Source organism: Physeter macrocephalus, chromosome 11, assembly GCF_002837175.3.
Source record: "Physeter macrocephalus isolate SW-GA chromosome 11, ASM283717v5, whole genome shotgun sequence".
In the NCBI taxonomy this organism is placed as follows: Eukaryota; Metazoa; Chordata; class Mammalia; order Artiodactyla; family Physeteridae; genus Physeter; species Physeter macrocephalus.
The window spans coordinates 24,190,127-24,207,988 of NC_041224.1; the positions used below are offsets into that span (position 1 = coordinate 24,190,127).

Genomic DNA, 17,862 nt, shown 5'->3' on the forward strand with positions numbered 1-17,862 from the left:
ATGGGAGAGGCCACAACAGTGAGAGGCCTGCGTACCGCAAAAAAAAAAAAAAAAAAAAAAAATTCATGAAATTTTACAACACTGAAATCCTTAGTACTTAATAGGATTCTCTTATAAACTTCTTATCTGTGGGGATAAGTCTAGGCAGGTGGCAGTAAAATGAATGCAAAGGGAGGTTTTGAGCTCAAATATTAGAAACAACCATCAGTAAAGATTTGGGGACATCAGTGGTGTGCTTTGCAGGCACAAATGCAAAGCAGTGCCTCCACCCATGACTTGAAAAGCGATGTTGTTCGCCTGTGTCTCAAGTGTCACCTGCTGACTGTGTGGTCTTAGCAGGCTTTCTGATGACACCTGAATTCAGCGTTTCTATTTGTACAATGTGATACGGCTGTACTTTCCACCTCGCAAGGTTAAATCGAGCATGAAAACCGCTTGCAACATCGCGACGTTATATATAAAAGTCAAGTCATTCGATGCCAACCGAAATTCAGCGGTCACCTATAAGAAAAGATGAACTGAAGCATATTAAAAATATTCAAGAGTTTATTTGAACAAAATTCGATTCCAATCAGGCAGAACCAAATCAGAAGTCATTAGGAGCACTCCTCAGCTAAGAACCAGGGGAGAGACTTACAGAGAGAAGGTACAGAAACCAAGAAAGGAAATTATTTGATTGTAGCCTAGGTAACTGTTTGTGATTGGATGCCCTTAGGTTTCGGTTTTTTGTAACCTTGAGGCTCAGATTTTGGTTTGCTTACGTAGGCTGCCCGGCATTGGAGTCCCCGCAGTCCAGTGGCCTCCTTGTCTAATTAATTTAACAAAAGTTATCTATAATAAGGTGATGGAGAGAAACCAGATCCTGCAAATTTGTGGACCAAAAGATGCTTAATTAGGAAGGAATTTCCCCAGGATGACTGGTCTATAGTTAGAGAGGTAATATCAGATCACTTCATTTTTATTTTTTTTAATTTTTTAAATTTTTAAATTTTTTTTAAACCTTTTTAAAAAATTTATTTATTTTATTCATTTATTTTTGGCTGTGTTGGGTCTTCGTTGCCACGAGGGGTTTCTCCAGTTGCGACAAGCGGGGGCCACTCCTCGTTGCGGTGCACGGGCCTGTCATTGCGGTGGCTTCTCTCATTGCAGAGCACGGGCTCTAGGCGTGCGGGCCTCGGCAGTTGTGGCACACAGACTCACACGGACTCAGTAGTTGTGGCACTCAGGCTCAGTAGTTGTGGCGCACGGGCAGTTGCTCCACGGCATGTGGGATTTTCCCGGACCAGGGCTCGAACCCGTGTCCCCTGCATTGGCAGGCGGATTCTTAACCACTGCGCCATGAGGGAAGTCCAAATAATAGACTATTTTTAAGAGCAGTTTTAGGTTCACAGTGTAGCGGAATAGCAATACCTCAGGTTAGGGGCAGAGTAGAGACCCTCTAAAGCATGGGGTCAGGACAGGGACCCTTTTGCCCAGGTGGTCCCGCCTCTTTGGGGTAAAGTAGGTTGGGGCAGTAGAACCCTACTGTCCTAATTAAAGCAACTTTGTTGACGAAGCAGCTGAGTTTCTCCTAGTTTCTCAGTCTGGTTGGCATTAGGAAAGTTCCTCTTCCAGTTGACTGTGATCACAGGGTGGTCTGCTCATCCTAAAAGGGTGCCAGATGTTCAGATGAACAAATGAAACTCAGCCGTAACCCAAAGAGTTTGGTTTTCCCAGCTGCGCTGACATACAGCTCCCACTGTGCAAAGACCAGTGGGGGCCCGAAACCAAAAGAGATGCGTGAGGCATGAGGTCTGCGTCTGGAGAGGGAGACAAACCCTGGTGTTAACATCAGCTGTTCTTCTTGCTAGGAGCCCAAAGAATCTCTTTTTCAGAGAAGGTATTGGGAAAACAAATCAATGTAAGGTCGCCTGCTTGCTGTATTGCTGTTCCTTTCTTTTAGTAACATCTTTTATGTTTCTGACTTCAAAATTAATATCAGTTTATTGGGAAAAAAAACTGAAAAGTAGCAGAAAGGAAAGTTAAATCACCCACATTCCCACACTCCAACAATCATCACTCTTGATATTTCAGGCAATTTTCATTCCACCGTTTGTTGTTTCTTAACCAAAATTTGGTGGTGGTGATGGTTTATTTGGTTGCACGAGTGAGGAGCACAGAGAGAGCCACAGTCTCACACTTCCCCTCGGGTGTAGAAGGGCACCAGCCACTGTGGGAGAGAATGACCTCACGGTGTCCCTCCTCTTTTCCAACCCCCCTGTCCTGCCAGGGTTCATCTCTGACTGTCTGGGACCAGGCCCAGATGGAAGGAAACAGGCATCACATTTATGGGCTCCAGGAGAGGCTCCTATTTTAAAAGAAAGTCTGCTCTTGACTTTCAGTGCCCCAGAGCCCCTGACCAACCAGTGTGGGCATGTGTATCAGTCAGGGTTGGAGACATGAACACAGCCTCAGAATCCCAGTGGCTTAGAGTAGCAGGTATTTCCTCTGTCTGGGGCCTGCAGGTCCATCGGGTCCTCTGTCCACGGCTCCAGAATGTGAGTCACATCCAGGCAGTGCCACGTGCCTCTTCTTGTCCTCGGACCAGCAGCCACCTTGACACACTCTCCTCCTGGTGAAAGGCGAGTGTGCCGGAGAATGAGTGGAAACACACAACGCCGCCTCTCAGGTCCTCTGCTCAGATGGAGGCACTGTCCCTTCCAGCCGCGTTCTGTTGGCCGAAGCAAGTCACGTGGCCAGACCCAGCCTAAGGGGGCAAGGACATGAGCTCCGGCCATTCTGTGGGGAGGCACTGCACAGTCATTACTAGATGACGGGCACTGGTGAATTCTGACACAGGGCGGAGAGAAGAGTTGGGAGTGATGGTCAGGTCTTCATCAGGTGTACCCTAGCACTAGCCAGGCTGCTTGTTCACGGGTGCTCCAAAGGCACCCAATATTTTTTTTAAATTGAAGTATAGTTAATTTATAGTGTTGTGTTAGTTTCAAGTGTACAGCAAAGTGTTTCAGTTACACATACGTACGTACATGTATTCTTTTTCAGATTATTTTCCATTATAGGTTATTATATTGAGTAGAGTTCCCTGTGCTATACAGTAGGTCCTTGTTGTTCACCTATTTTATATATAGTTCTGTGTGTATGTTAATCCCAGACTACTGCTTTATCTGTCCCCCTCAGCCCCCCATCCCCTTTAGTAACCGTAAGTTTGTTTTCTATGTCTGTGAGTCTATTTCTGTTTTGTAAATAAGGTCAAGTGTATCTTTTTCTTTAGATTCCACAAATAAGTGATACCATATGATATTCGCCTTTCTCTGTCTGACTTACTTCACTTAATATGATCATCTCTAGGTCCATCCATGTTGTTGCAAAGGGCATTATTTCATTCTTTTGATGGCTGAGTAGTATTCCATTGTATAAATATATATCACATCTTTATCCATTCATCTGTCGATAGACATTTAGGTTGCTTCTAAGAGCCCCAATATTGATCTAACTCTGGGCCTTTTTACATGCTTTTCCTCCTGCCCTGAACGCTCTCTTTATTCCTTTTTCCCTATCTGAACATGAACATCTTTCAAGGCAAAGTTCCAACTTTGACCTCCTCTGTAAGTCTTCCTTAATCATCTCGGTTCACAGTGAGTTCTTCCTCTCTGAAAACCTATAGAACTTAGCTCATTTTGCATTTATGCAGTGTCTTATATGGTTCCCCCATCTACAGATATATAGCCATCAACTTATATTTATCTTTTCAGTGTGATAAAAAGATTCTTAAGAACAGTGATATGTTACATGCAAAGGGTACTCACAGATATTTACTCACGGATTGATAAGTGTTTGTTTGATTTACTCTTTATTCCAGAAAGGCGATATTAAAAATGTAACATATTTGCTGTTTCTGTCCTATCGTGCTGCTCTCAAATCTTGCATTTTCAGAAGCTGTGAGAAAAAGAGGCAGGCTGTAACTGAAAGTCTCATTTCCCATTTTAAAGTTCCCTTATTTTCGTGCTCAGATTGTCCCCAGCAGATAATTAACTTTTGAATTCTGCTGCTTACTACAGGGCACTCCAAATTCTCACCCAAGAGCAATCCGTCCTTTCTGAGGACTGCCCTGCGTGATCTCCAGCTTGGGTTTTCTTTGTGCTTTTTGCATTTTCATTAAAACAAAAACACAATTTAGCACTATCACTTGGAAGGGGAAAAAAAGGTATTCAGAAGCCGAAAAAGGGAGAGGGGTCTCGGAGAAGACACGGCTACGTCCTGACCCTTCATGATAACTTCATAAAATGAGACCCTTCATGTTTAGAAAGGCTCTTCCCTTATATGTCCTGCAGAGGGCGACACATGCCCTCCTTTTCCCAGATGATGATGAAACACACATGCCCTCACGGTCTCTGTCCATTCTTTCAACTCATACAGGCTCACACTTTTTCCAGGGCCCTAAAGCAAGTGTGCTTGCTAGGAGCACACTCTGCATTCACTCTCAACTAGGTCATCACTTTTTGTTTGTTTGTTTTTGGCAAAATACACATAACATAGAATTTACCATTTTAACCACTTTTAAGTGTGCAGTTCAGTGGTATTAAGTCCATCCACACTGTTATACTGGGTTCTCTCCTGTGGTGTTTAGAGCATTTTAATGCTGAGAAAAGTCATGAAAAACTCAAAGCTCTGCAACTAATTGTCCTCAGGCAAATCACTTAATCCTTCTGTTTCCTTATCTGTGAAATAGCAATCGCACCTACATTGTGGGGTTCCTGTGAGGATGAAATGACAAGCATACCTGTAAGGCCTCAGTGTAGAGTTCTGGCAGGTGGCATATGTTACATATTACATTAGTCACCATCCTCAAGCCAAACACATAAAATTAGAATCGTTTCCAAACCCTATAGAGTAATCACACTAACTCACACTATGCTGTCCTTTCAAATAACACGGAAAAGTTTCTTTAAAAACATATTAAGGGCTTCCCTAGTGGCGCGGTGGTTGAGAGTCCGCCTGCCGATGCCGGGGACACGAGTTCGTGCCCCGGTCCGGGAAGATCCCACATTCCGCGGAGCGGCTGGGCCCGTGAGCCATGGCCGCTGAGCCTGTGCGTCCGGAGCCTGTGCTCCGCGACGGGAGAGGCCACAACAGTGAGAGGCCCGCGTACCGCAGAAGAAAAAAGAAACAACAAAAAATCAAAACATATTAAAAGATAATTCAATAAGAATTATGGAAGGAGTTGTACTTGATTTATTTTCTCTATTTAAGTTAGCAAGTTGCCATTGTTATGCATTCTATTTCTAGGAGATCTCCTAATTCTGCAAATTTTATTTGCCTGCGGTTTGCTTCCTCTCTGTCCGATACACTCTGTTCTCAAACTTCAGTGTAAGTAAAAATCATCCAGGAAGTGTGTTGGAGCGTAGGTTCCCAGGCCCCCTGAGATTCCAGTTTCGTAGGTTGGGAGCCCAGGAACATGCATTTTATGGAGCATCCAGGTGGTCTGGGGATCACACTTGGAGAAACACTCCCATCATGTCAATAAACATTTGTGTTTAGACTCAGGAGGGTCCTTAATTTAGTCACTATGCACCATGGGTATATGTTCTCGTTTTAATACATACATTTTTTTCAGGCACTATTTTACAAACTCTACATTTCCACATAAAAGTGCTAAATACTTTGACTGTGGCAGTGGTCACGCCTGACACAACCCACAAACAGATGTTCCAAAGAGATAATCACGGGAGAGGGCGAGGGTCCTGCTTCCCTGAGTCGGGAGCTGCCGGAATTAGAGTAGGTTTAGTCTCTCTGCTCTTGAACTTCACTGACAATCATCAATTTCAGGGGTAGTGTGGTGTGGTGGTAAGGGCGCACACATCATACACACTCAGCCCCTGGTGTTCATTCAGGGTACAGTGCCCTAGCTATTTAACCTTGCTGAGCCTTGGTTTCCTAACCTGTAAAATGGGGGTACTGTCACTTACCTCACAGCCTTGCTGTTAGGATTGGGGTGATGTTTGCAAAGCGCCTGGCTGAGGATCTGGCATGTAATAGGTACTCCCCCAAAATCGTGAGTGCTTCTAAACTGTGGTCTTTCTTTTCTTTGCTAAGCTGGTTCTCTTTCCAGAAATGCCCTTTCTGCTTCTCTCTGTCCTTAGAAGTTGCCAAGTAGCAAACTTTATGTTGTGATTGACCCACGTGGTTTTTAAAAATTAAAATTAGTTGCCAACGCTTATAAAAATCCAGATTTCATGCTTCTCTGGATAAGGCAGAATCTCTAGTCCTCAAGGCCTTGGGATCCTACATGGTGATCAAAGGCCTGGAACATGGGACACGGGCTCTACCATCCTCTGGTTCTGGGCTCTTCCAAGGGCACTGCGGTCTCCCATCTTCCAGCATTTGACTCTTGCATGTTCTAGACCGTGGAATTTAACAATTAAATGACGTTGTATTCTTTGCTAGTGGTCTCTCTCTTTGCTTGTTTCTTCATTGAATGTGCATTCTGGAAGGAAGGGAAGGTGTTACTTCTGGCCAGTGGGGCAGTGGTCAGTGCTCAGCAAGTCCCTCCATAAGCACTTGATTGACAGAGACCATACACCATGGTCGACGGTTTACTTCCTCCAGGTATGTCTCCTCTCTCCAGCAAGACCGCGAGTTCCGTGCAGTGGCTACCATGGTAATGAACACTTACTGATCTGATCTTTTACTATTTTATTTAGAATTTTTACTTGGATAACAAAGGAAAAAAAGAAAGCAAGGAAACAAGTGAGAAAATGAATGCGAAGAACAAGGAGTCCTTGCTTGAGGTATGTTTAATTTTGTAGAGTAGAAGAAAAGAGAGTTAACTGTATTTTTAAATGATTTGCTTCTCAGAACACTGGGCGATTCTGAGACACACTGAAATTTTAACTTAGGGTTTTAAAATCAAATTATTACTAAATTATAGCTATTTAGACAATTAAACTGGTTCTTGGAGTCAGTTGTTAAAAAGTTTTGCTTTAGACAATATATGTTACTCTTCATGAAGTTGGATTGGTAATTCTTGACTAAAAGACATGAATCCACATAAAACTCATCTCTGACCATTTATTTCATTGCTTATGTGCTCCACAGAAGTCAGGCGTGACTTCTTTGCAGTGAATTCTAAGGTGCCCTTCCAGCAGCCAGGTGTGGTAGAAAGTATGAGATTTCAGTTACGAGATCTGATCCGAGTTTGGCTCTGCCTGTTGAAGTTCATGTGTTATTGGGCGAGTCCGAGAACCTTGGTTTCCTATATCGTATTGAATTATTACAAAGACTTAGGGAGGCAGTGGAACATGTAAAGTATGGTACACATGTCTGGATTATCACTACAGGGCTGTGTTCCAGAAGTTCATTTGACGGTTGATTTTCTGAAACTTCTGATGAGTTTTCACGTAGCAACTTTGCTCAAAATCGAGGCTCTGTTCCCCGACCCTAACGCAGATGCATGCTATATCACAGGTCACGAATGGGTGTGGGAGCCCCAGACAGATTTTTGTTGTTCCCTGACAACATGTTGACCTTTTCTTGAGTTAGGAGATTTGGGGCTTGTCTTGAAAACTCAGAAGACCTGTTGACACCTTGGCCCACATTCCCACCTGGAGCCAATTCACGGATGCCGAAGGGCACCCTCTCCCAGGCACCGAGGCCTGCCCAGACCCCTGCACAGGGTTCTAGCCTCGCCGGCTCCCCCAGCCCTGTTCCCGATGGAGCAGGCCCTACAACCTTGCTGCCACGCACTCCCAAGGTCCCGGAGACGTGCTACAAGTTTTGGTTCCTGGGACCAAGAACACAGTGGGTATTTCCCAGGGAGGCCAAGGGTGGGAGTGGGGACATTCTTTCTGCGTTTATCAAAGAGTCTCCAGGTTGAGTTGAGGGAGATAAGGCACCAGGCATCCCCAGCAGCAGGGAGATTCAGGTTCTTAGCATCCTCAGCAGTGACGGACACAGACAGACATGGAAGGGGAGTGAGCAGTTTCCTGACACAGCCCTTGGCTGTTAATCAGTGCTTATTGCATCAGCAGCTGTCTGTATATCAAGGACTGGTTATGCCTTGATTTATACAATTGCCTGAATAGGTCTTGTTGGAAGACTTCAGCAGTTTTTCAAAAGCCGGATGGGAAAGAAAATACAAAGCATGTTATGCTGTGAAAAATCAGCATTATCCTGCTTTCGAATTTGGACCCCAAATCTGCTTGAATTTAAGAGATCATTGAAGGGCTCTCGCGTCCCCGCACACGCCTGGGCGCCTCGGAGCCCCTGTGGTTGGGCCCCAGCCCGGGGTCTCCCACCATGCGCGAGGCCAGATGTGGAGGCACAGCTTGGAAAACTGGGACGAGAAGCATTTTGTGCCAGAGCGCTGCTGCTTATGTGCAGAGACAGAGCAGACCTCCTGGGGAATGAAATCAACGTGTGAGCCGCTATGGAGACCCCAAATTTAAAGCAGGGCCTGAAAACCTTGGCTGATGAGTTTGCCCAACTTCAGGATTATCGACAAGCGGAGGCTGAAAGACTTGAAGCCGAAGTAGTCGAACCTTTGCAAGCTTATGGAAGTGGAAGGGAGCCAGGACACTGTGGTCTGTGCCCCCCATGTCCTCAGCCTGCCTTTTATCTGTGGAAAAACATTAGCCAAAGAATAAGCTTAATCCGAGAGGTGAGAAAATGCAGAAACAAAGGAAAACAGTCAAAGGAGACCAAATAATAATAGTTTAGTCATTAAGCAAAGTCAAAGACCTTTGGTTCCTACTCAAGGGCTATAGATCACATTCTGCGCCATATCCTGTGAGCTGTCATAGGTACTGAAAACCCCACCAGGTGGAAGAAGTTAACTACATGATGACCAGACTGTAGCCATGACATAAGCTGCCACAATTCTGAGAATCGGCCTCAAAGAAATGGAAACAAACCGACCCTGGAACTCAAGATTAACTGTACCTAAAACAATCAAGGTGACGCTGATCAGACCACCGATGATCAATGTCAAGATGACGGTCAGAGCTGACTGTGCGGCTTCTGCATGGAGCCCCTCCCTCCACCTATAAAAGCTCTTGCCCTCTGACTGTCAGTGGGGGAAGTCGGCCTTTGGATAGGCGTCCGCCCTCCCCACCGGTTGCCGGCGCCGGCATCCAAAATAAAGCAAACTTTCCTTTCCACCAGACTGGCCTCTTTAATGACTTTTGAGCAGTAAGCAGCTGGACCCCACTTTCGGTTACAGAACCATTGTAAAAATGAAACGAGATGACCTCAAAGCAACATTAACAGCAAAGAATTGAGGAGCTAAACAGTTAACTCAGAAAGAACACGTCATAGAAACCCATCTGATCGACATGTTATTTCACAGGCAGAAACTGAATTACAGGGACTTCCCTGGTGGCACAGTGGTTAAGAATCCACCTGCCACTGCAGGGGACACGGGTTCAAGCCCTGGTCCGGGAAGATCCCACATGCTGCAGAGCAACGAAGCCCGTGCACCACAACTACTGAGCCAGAGCTCTAGAGCCCGCGAGCCACAACTACTGAGCCCGCATGCCACAACTACTGAGCCCATGTGCCACAACTACTGAAGCCCGCACACCTAGAGCCTGTGCTCCACAACAAGAGAAGCCACCGCAATGAGAAGCCCGCACACCGCAACAGAGAGTAGCCCCCCTCACCGCAACTAGAGAAAGCCCGCGCACAGCAACGAAGACCCAATGCAACCAAACATAAATAATTGAATAAATTTTTTAAAAAGCTGAATTACAAAGAGCTACAATGGATGCTACTCAAACAACTCGTCATCTGGAGGAAACTACTGACAATTTTGACAAGCAGAAAACAAAATATAAAGACTATATTTTCAGAATTTATCACTATCGAAATGTTATTTCACAGCAAAGCTTTAGACATCTCCACTGCTACCTACCAAAATACACAAAAGATTGATGAAGATTTAGAGGTTTTCTGAAATTCTCTGTATCCACCAGATTATTCATCCCATTTAGATATCATAAGAGCAAATTCAAAGTCACGTCTTCAGAGATCAGTGTCAGCTAAGTGTGCATCTGGAACAGGACAGGTATCCACCTGTCGACTAAGAAAGGATCAACAAGCAGAAGATGATGGTGAAGAGGATGAAGACTTAGATGTTACAAAAGAAGAAAATGAAATTTCTTAAGTAAACTGCATTTCCATTTTCTTCTTAAATGACTTGGAATCCAGAATTACTAAAACTGTAAAACTTTATACTGGCTTGATACGTTAAACCTCAAAATGAAATCCTACTGGAAATGGAGAAATTATTAAAGGAAATTTATGCTGACCAAAAAAAAAAAAAGAGATTATTGACAAGGCAACTAATACCAGCTAAACTGGGGGAAACTGGGAAAGATATGAACAAAGATGTCACCCAGCTCCACTACACATATATTTACTTGAAGGATGCAAAATTAAGTTTATTCTGCTTTTATGAGACTGAATGAAAGGAGGTTGAGAGTTATAAAAAACCAAAGCCAAAATAAGTTTGAGTGTTTGAACTGAAAGATAGAAAAATATGTAATTTTATTGTACTGCTTTTAAAAGAAATTTACTAAGAATTATATAATTCTATGCATGTTTTGATTTTTAAACATCTGCACCTAGACGATGTACTTTGTCACTATCCTTTTCTGATACTACAGTATTAATAATTGTCTTCTTTCTTCTTTGATAAGAAACTATCCCCCCAAAAGGAAATCTTGCCCTTTTTGACAACATGGATGGAACTTGAGCGCTAAGTGAAATAAGAAAGACAGAGAAAAACAAATAGCTGTATGTCTCATCTATGTGTGGAACCAAAAAAAAAAAAAAAAAACCTGAAATCATAGATACACGGAACAGATTTGTGGTTGCCAGAGGCGGGGGTAGGGATGCGTGAAATGGCTAAAGGGGGTCAAGAGGTACAAACGTCCAGTTATAAAATAAATAAGTCCTGGGGATGTAATGTATGGCATGGTGACTATAGCTAACAATACTGTATTGTATATTTGAAAGTTGCTAAAAGAGTAGATCTTAAAAATTCTCATCATAAGAAAAAAAAATGTGTAACTGCGTGAGGTGATAGATGTTAACTACACTTATGACGGTGATCATTTTGCAATACATACGTACATCAGATCATTAGGTTGTGTACTGAAAACTAATAAATATTCTATATCAATTGTATCTCAGTGTAAAATAAAAGAAAATTATGCCAAAAATAAAATATTAATGTACAAATATTTTATGTATAGAATTGTATATTTTAATTTTTCCATTTACTAGCAGTGAAACAGTAATTCTTCCACTTACAGGTACAGGAATAAGTTTTCTATTTATCAACTTATAGTAACAGAAATAGACTTTATGTAATGCTTTCTTTTATAATATACCAAGATTGTACTCACAACCTTCCTTATGAAGTTGGGGCTATCGTTACTCTGATTTTGCAAGTAAAGGTACCGAGGTTGAGTCACTTGCTCAGGGTCACAGAGCTAAGTGGTCAAGAAGCCTGGAAGCCTAACTCAGGAGCTGAGACTCAACCACCATGTTCTTCCTGTCTTTTGGCAAATGGTATGCAGTGTCAATATATGCATTCAATCAAAGCTGTGGACAAAATGATTTTTAGCTTGAAGGCTAGTTGGCCACAGTTTGTTTAAATGTGAACAAAATATGTGTTTTATCTTTCGTGGGTTTTATATCATTGGAATCTCAATTTCAGGAGAGTTTCTGTGGAACATCCATCATTGTGCCAGAACTAGAGGGAGCTCTTTATTTGAAAGAAGATGGGAAGAAATCCTGGAAAAGGCGCTATTTTCTTTTACGAGCTTCTGGAATTTATTATGTCCCCAAAGGAAAGACTAAGGTCAGAAAAAAAAAAATATGCTTTTGCAAAAAGGCATTTCATGAAAGCGAAAGTAAAGAAATCCTCAGGTGGTAATTTAAATACATTCTAGTTTGCTGTGAGATTCATGTTACTACAATGTTTATACAGATACATACCCTATTAGGACAGAATTACAGGAATCCTGAATCTTTCAACTGCTCTCACTTGAAGGTGAAGAGTTTTATCTACTTTAAAGTCAGGTTTCAGAAATTATGACTGAAGCACTTTTCTAGAAATTAATTTGTCTCTTTACATATCGACCTTTGAGGACTTTTTTCCGCCCTTTTTACTCTATTGTTCTGTAGTCATTACAGTAAAACTTCTTTTATCTGGAATCATAGTGGTATTAGAAGTCTCGATAGATTTTAATTTAGATTTTAGCTTTTATAACTTGAATATTTAAATTGTTCTCTGAAGTGTATTATATGCATTTCCCTGCCTAATTTAGCAGAGTATCTTAGATATCATTTCACTTCTACTTGGTGATTTAGGATTATTGCCTCAAATCTACAAGCACATAGTAAATTTGTCTTCTTTGAAATGTAATTTTAACTCTCATTCTAACTCTTAGCTTTTTCTAAGACCTTTCTTAGAGGATGGCCGTTTCCATCTTTTGCTCGCCTTTGCAAAGTTGTAGGCTGTCTCTCTTTTTATATCTGGAGTTAAGCCAAAGCATCTTGCCTTCACTGCTGAATCCAGGGCACCCCCCAATGGCATATTTTCAAATTGCAGGCTGCTTCTAATAAGGCTTGACCCACATCCCTTGCAGGTGAAGTCATAGTGACTATCCAGGGCTATTCCCACTAGTTAGAAGACTGTTATCTCTGTGGAATGCAGGAGAGCATTATGGGAAATTCTTGGTCCAGAGCAGCTACCACTCCTATTTCGTCTCAGTCTTAGAATTCATACTTTTCCCATCTGTGCTATCTTCATTCCAGTCCCAAACGTGGGGGGCATAACAGTTGACCCACAAATTATTTGTTTTATTTTAGAGATGTTATGTCTTTGGCATTTACATATAAGTGAGACTTATAAGCCTATCAAAAACAACACACTTAGGGACAAAAATTAGAAGCATTCACATTGGAGTTGGACAGGCATCCTTTCTGTCTCTGCTCCCATTAACACTGATGGAGGAACTAGCCAGGAAGTCAAGAAAAAGAATAACAAGTATAATTACTGGAAAAGAAGAGGCAAAACTCTCTTTATTCACAGTCGACATGATTGTCTACCAGACAATATAAGGCACTCAACTGAAAAACTTAAGAGTTTGGTCCCGGGCTTCCCTGGTGGCGCAGTGGTTGCGCGTCCGCCTGCCGATGCAGGGGACACGGGTTCGCGCCCCGGTCCGGGAAGATCCCACATGCCGCGAAGCGGCTGGGCCCGTGAGCCATGGCCGCTGAGCCTGCGCGTCCGGAGCCTGTGCTCCGCAACGGGAGAGGCCGCAGCAGGGGGAGGCCCACATACCACAAAAAAAAAAAAAAAAAAGAGTTTGGTCCCAATGGACCAAATAAACTTACCAAATAAGAAATTGTTTTCCTTTATATAAACAATATGCAAATTAAATATGCTGCAAAAGATTCCATGCATTGCAAGAACAAAAAGATACAAAATACCTGACAATCAGCTTAACAAGAAAGGTTCAAGATCTTATATGGCATAAAATAGAAAATTTAATAAAGGAAATGAGTTAGAACTGAATGAACAGAAATGTACAATGTTGCTAGATGAAAAGATATTAATTCTCCCCCCAATTTTTCTATATATTCAGTTCCAATAAAAAAATTTCAATAGGATTCTTTTTACTTGAAGTTCGAAAACTGATTCTAAAATTCATCAGAAAGAGATGCAGTTCCAAAATAGACACACACAAAAATTTTAAAGAATATTATGGAAGAACCCCTCCTCCCAAATGTCAAAACATTAGACAAAAACAGTACAGGAAGAGAAAACAGATCAACAGAGAGCCATCTAATATAAGAGAAATTCAAGTGAGCATTTTATAGCAGTGGGGAAAGAATGTGATACTCAACAAATAGCATGGAAATAATTGTATATCCATTTGGAAAAATATAGTTTCCTACCTCATACCATGTTCCAAATTAAATCTTACGTTGATTAAATGTATTTGGACAAAATTACAAAATATTAGGAGAAAATATATGGTCAGTATTCTCATAATTTGGCAGTGGGGAAGCCTTCTGAAACAAGACTAAAAACTCAAAATTATAACAAAGAAAATTGGCAGATTTGACTGTATAAAGTTGTGTTTAACTCCTTATGGCCAGAGGTACCAAACAAGAAGTTAAAGACTAGCTCAAGAGTCAGAGAGTACATTTGCAGCGTGATAACCTAGTATGAATATCCATAAAACATAAAGACTTCAACAACTCATTAAGAAAAAGATAAACGTACTCATAGAAAAACAGCAATGCTTATTAAGTGAGAATTCACAGAAACAGAAATATCAGTAGCCAGTGAATAATTAAAAAGTTGCTCTATCTTATTAGTAATCGGGAAAATGTAAATAAGCGAAATTTTTCCTCCCGTGAGATTGATAACACTAACAATATTGATAATATGCAAATTTCATCAGGACTGGGTAGGAAAAATGGGCACTCTTATGTACAGAAGTTTGGAATGTAGGCTGGTACAGCCAAATTGGGGGACAGTTTAGCAAAATCTATGCAAATATAATAGGGAATACCCCTTCAAAGGACAGCTCCATGTTTGGCAATCTACCCCACAGAAACATTTGTTCATATGCACAATATATTTTGTAATAGCAAAATATCGAAGTAACCTCTAGTCATCTATAGTAGGATGGTAGAATAAATAGCTACATCTATACAGTGTAATGTTATGCAGCTATACAAAGAATGTGATATATCCTTTCATATGTCCTAACATAGAAAGACCCCAAGATACAATGTTAAGAAAAAGAACAAAGTCATGGAAAAATATTGAGAGTAAAATCTCATTTATATTTTAATAATTGTATTTATGTATGTGGGTATGTCTACACATACATAGGTATATAAATGTATCCCCAAAAACATTTGGAAGAATGTCTTCTCTGGAGAAGAGAATGAAATTAGAAAAAAAAAGAGTGATGAAGGAAGATTTTTGTTTTACTGTATATAAAATAACATTTTTAAAATTATGACGAATATGTTTTATTTTTCTAATTAAAAAAACTAAAACTTTGAAAATCCAGAAGAAAATATCTTACAAGAAAAAAGTATACTACTATATATAAAGGAATAATTGTGCATTGAGATGTAGCAATTCTACCCTTTATTTTTTTATTCATTAACTCAGTAAAGAATTATAGAACGTGAGGGGGGAAAAAGTAACAGAACAAATTTGTAATTGAAGTGTAACCAAATATGTAAATTAGAGGTTGATGTCTTCTCAATGCATATTATATGCGGAGGAGAGGGTTCTGTTGCCACAGCAACACCATCAGCCCTAAAGAGAAGGCAGGAAAGGAATCTTTTCTCCTCAGGAAGAAGTGTATGAAGTGTGTGCGAATTTTCTGAGCATCAAATTTACCTCTCATTGTTCATCCTGAGGGGGTCTTTTTTCTAAATGCTCAGTCATGAAATCCATCACGGACTTAGAATGGCAAAAGAGAAAATGAAATATTTGACGAGGTGCTCGGTGACCTTGTCTGAGCCCCATCAATAACGATGCCAGCCATCTCTGGGAGTCCACGCGTAGGTGCTAGAACAGCAGTATAATCTTTTGCTCCACTTTTGGTCTGTGGCATGCTGTTTTGCCTGGATGTGCTCTTTCCTTCTTAAAATGTAGGCTTGGCTTTTGGAAAGCTATACGTGGTAGATGCTTATATAAATTACCTGAAATTCTGTATTTTCCTACTAAAATGTAATCCTTTGTTGTGCCATGAAGAACGACCTTAGAAAAATATTACTCGTCAGCTAGGTTGAGGTTATTTTTTCCTTCTCTTTCAGACATCTCGAGATCTGGCATGTTTTATACAGTTTGAAAATGTCAACATTTACTATGGGATTCAGTGTAAAATGAAATACAAAGCACCCACTGACTACTGCTTTGTTTTAAAGGTAGGTTTAAGAAGTCCTTACTTTAGATCTGTAAGCAATTTAAGGTAATGTTTCCTTTTAAGAAGAAAAATGTTAAATGTTATACAGTTAACTACAAGTATAACATAATAAGCTTTTTATTGTAAACCAAAATAGGAAAGGGAAACATTTCTACCAACTCAGATCATTTCTCCAAAGCCTGTTATCTGAGTCTAAAACTTTCAAGTCAATCTGTCTGGATTTCTTCATCACTTTGAAAAAGAGAACTCTACATTTTGAACAAATTTTAGTTACAATTTTATTGACAAGACAATCAGTCTTTTAGTTCTTTATTTATCAGACTCTTATTTCGTTGTAAGACATTTTTAGAAATTAGGAAGTTGACAAGATTTTCTAGAAAAATATAGAAAATACAAAAAATAGGGAAAATATTTCTTTTTCTAAAAATAGCATTACTGGGTCTTGAAACTTTTTAAGGTGCGTATTATCAAAAGGCAATATGTATTATCAGGTGTCTGGTAAGGTTGACATTAGCACCATATTTTGGAAGCTTGGGCAGAAGTAACTTTTATCTGCCAGCTGTAACGACTGACCCCTAGAAATGGACTCAGGAAATTTATGCAGCTGTTCTGGCCATGCCATTTTCCCCGACCTCACAGATTCCTTTCCCTTCACAGCCTCACACCAGAGAGCGGGGTTTAGCGCATTCCACTTAGCCCCGGTGCAGGGCTGTGTACAGAATTTCTTTTTTTTCCTACAAATATACTTCATTTTTTATTATTTTTTTAATTGAAGTATAGTTGCTGTGCAATGGTATATAAGTTACAGGTGTACAATACAGAGATTCACAATTTTTGAAGGTTATACTATATTTATAGTTATTATAAAATATTGGCTGTATTCCTTGTGTTATACAATATATCTTTGTAGCTTATTTTATACCTAATGGTTTGTACCTCTTAATCCCCAACCCCAATATTGCCCCTCCCTGAAATCCCCCAGAATTCCTCCTTTCTGAATTGGGATTCCTCTGTTTCCTTCTGGGATAGAAGTCTGTGGAGCAGGTGTTAACGAGACCCTGTTCCTGGTGAGGTACCTTTGCAGGTCCGTCACCCACCCACCCCCAGGAAGACCCCACTACCATGTTTCTGGAAACGTCCGAAGCTGGACTCCGTGTGTGCATATGTGCTCCTGGCAAAGCTGTCACCTCTCCCGAGGAAGTGGGCCAGTCTATACTATAGGTTTACATCGTTTTCACAAATTAAGGACAATGCTTACATTTACATTGGTAGCAAACGTATTCTTTGTCAAGAGCCCTGTCACTGGAGACGATCATGAACCCACTCCATCATTTCAGAGGCGCCCACACTCGTGTGCCACTGTCACACACCTGTTACTCCAGGAGTTGGCTATCGCCTTGACCCAACCATTCTCAAAAGCCCGGTGGGGCACAGGCAGCCTGGACATCCCCTCCTACTGCTCCCAGTTGTCTTTTAAAACTGCAGCCGTTGGAAGGAAATGCCATTTCTTTTCTCTTTTAATTAAACTTTATTTTGAGAATTGTACATCCATATGCAATTGTAAGAAATAAGACAGAGAGAGGTCCCATGTGCCATTTACCCAGTTTCTTCTAATGGTAACATCTGGCAAAACCGTGGTACCATGTCATAACCAGGATATTGACATTGGTCCAGTCAAGATTCAGAGCATTCCCATCACCACAAGGCACCCTCCTTTATAACTACACTCACTTCCCTCCTATTCCCATCCCCTTCTTACCCCCTGGCCACCATTAAGCTATTCTTCATTTCTATCCCTTTGTCAGAAAATGACATTTCTTAACGAACAAAAAGCACACGAGAAATGTTTCATGTGTGATGCAATGATTTAAGCACTTTCCATATATTAACTCAC

At 41.1% G+C, this 17,862-nt stretch overlaps 1 protein-coding gene and 1 pseudogene across 2 annotated transcripts in view; both read left to right on the forward strand.

Moving 5' to 3' along the window:
- APBB1IP (amyloid beta precursor protein binding family B member 1 interacting protein) overlaps positions 1 to 17,862 on the forward strand; it is a 95,755-nt gene that overhangs the window by 62,951 nt on the left and 14,942 nt on the right. For both annotated transcript variants that reach the window (XM_024129674.3, XM_024129675.3), the window contains exons 8-10: positions 6,702 to 6,788; positions 11,720 to 11,863; positions 15,859 to 15,969. In XM_024129674.3, coding sequence (XP_023985442.1) covers positions 6,702 to 6,788; positions 11,720 to 11,863; positions 15,859 to 15,969 — 342 coding nt within the window. The remainder of the gene's footprint in view (positions 1 to 6,701; positions 6,789 to 11,719; positions 11,864 to 15,858; positions 15,970 to 17,862) is intronic.
- On the forward strand, positions 8,120 to 10,159 carry LOC129392586 (CBY1-interacting BAR domain-containing protein 1-like; annotated as a pseudogene).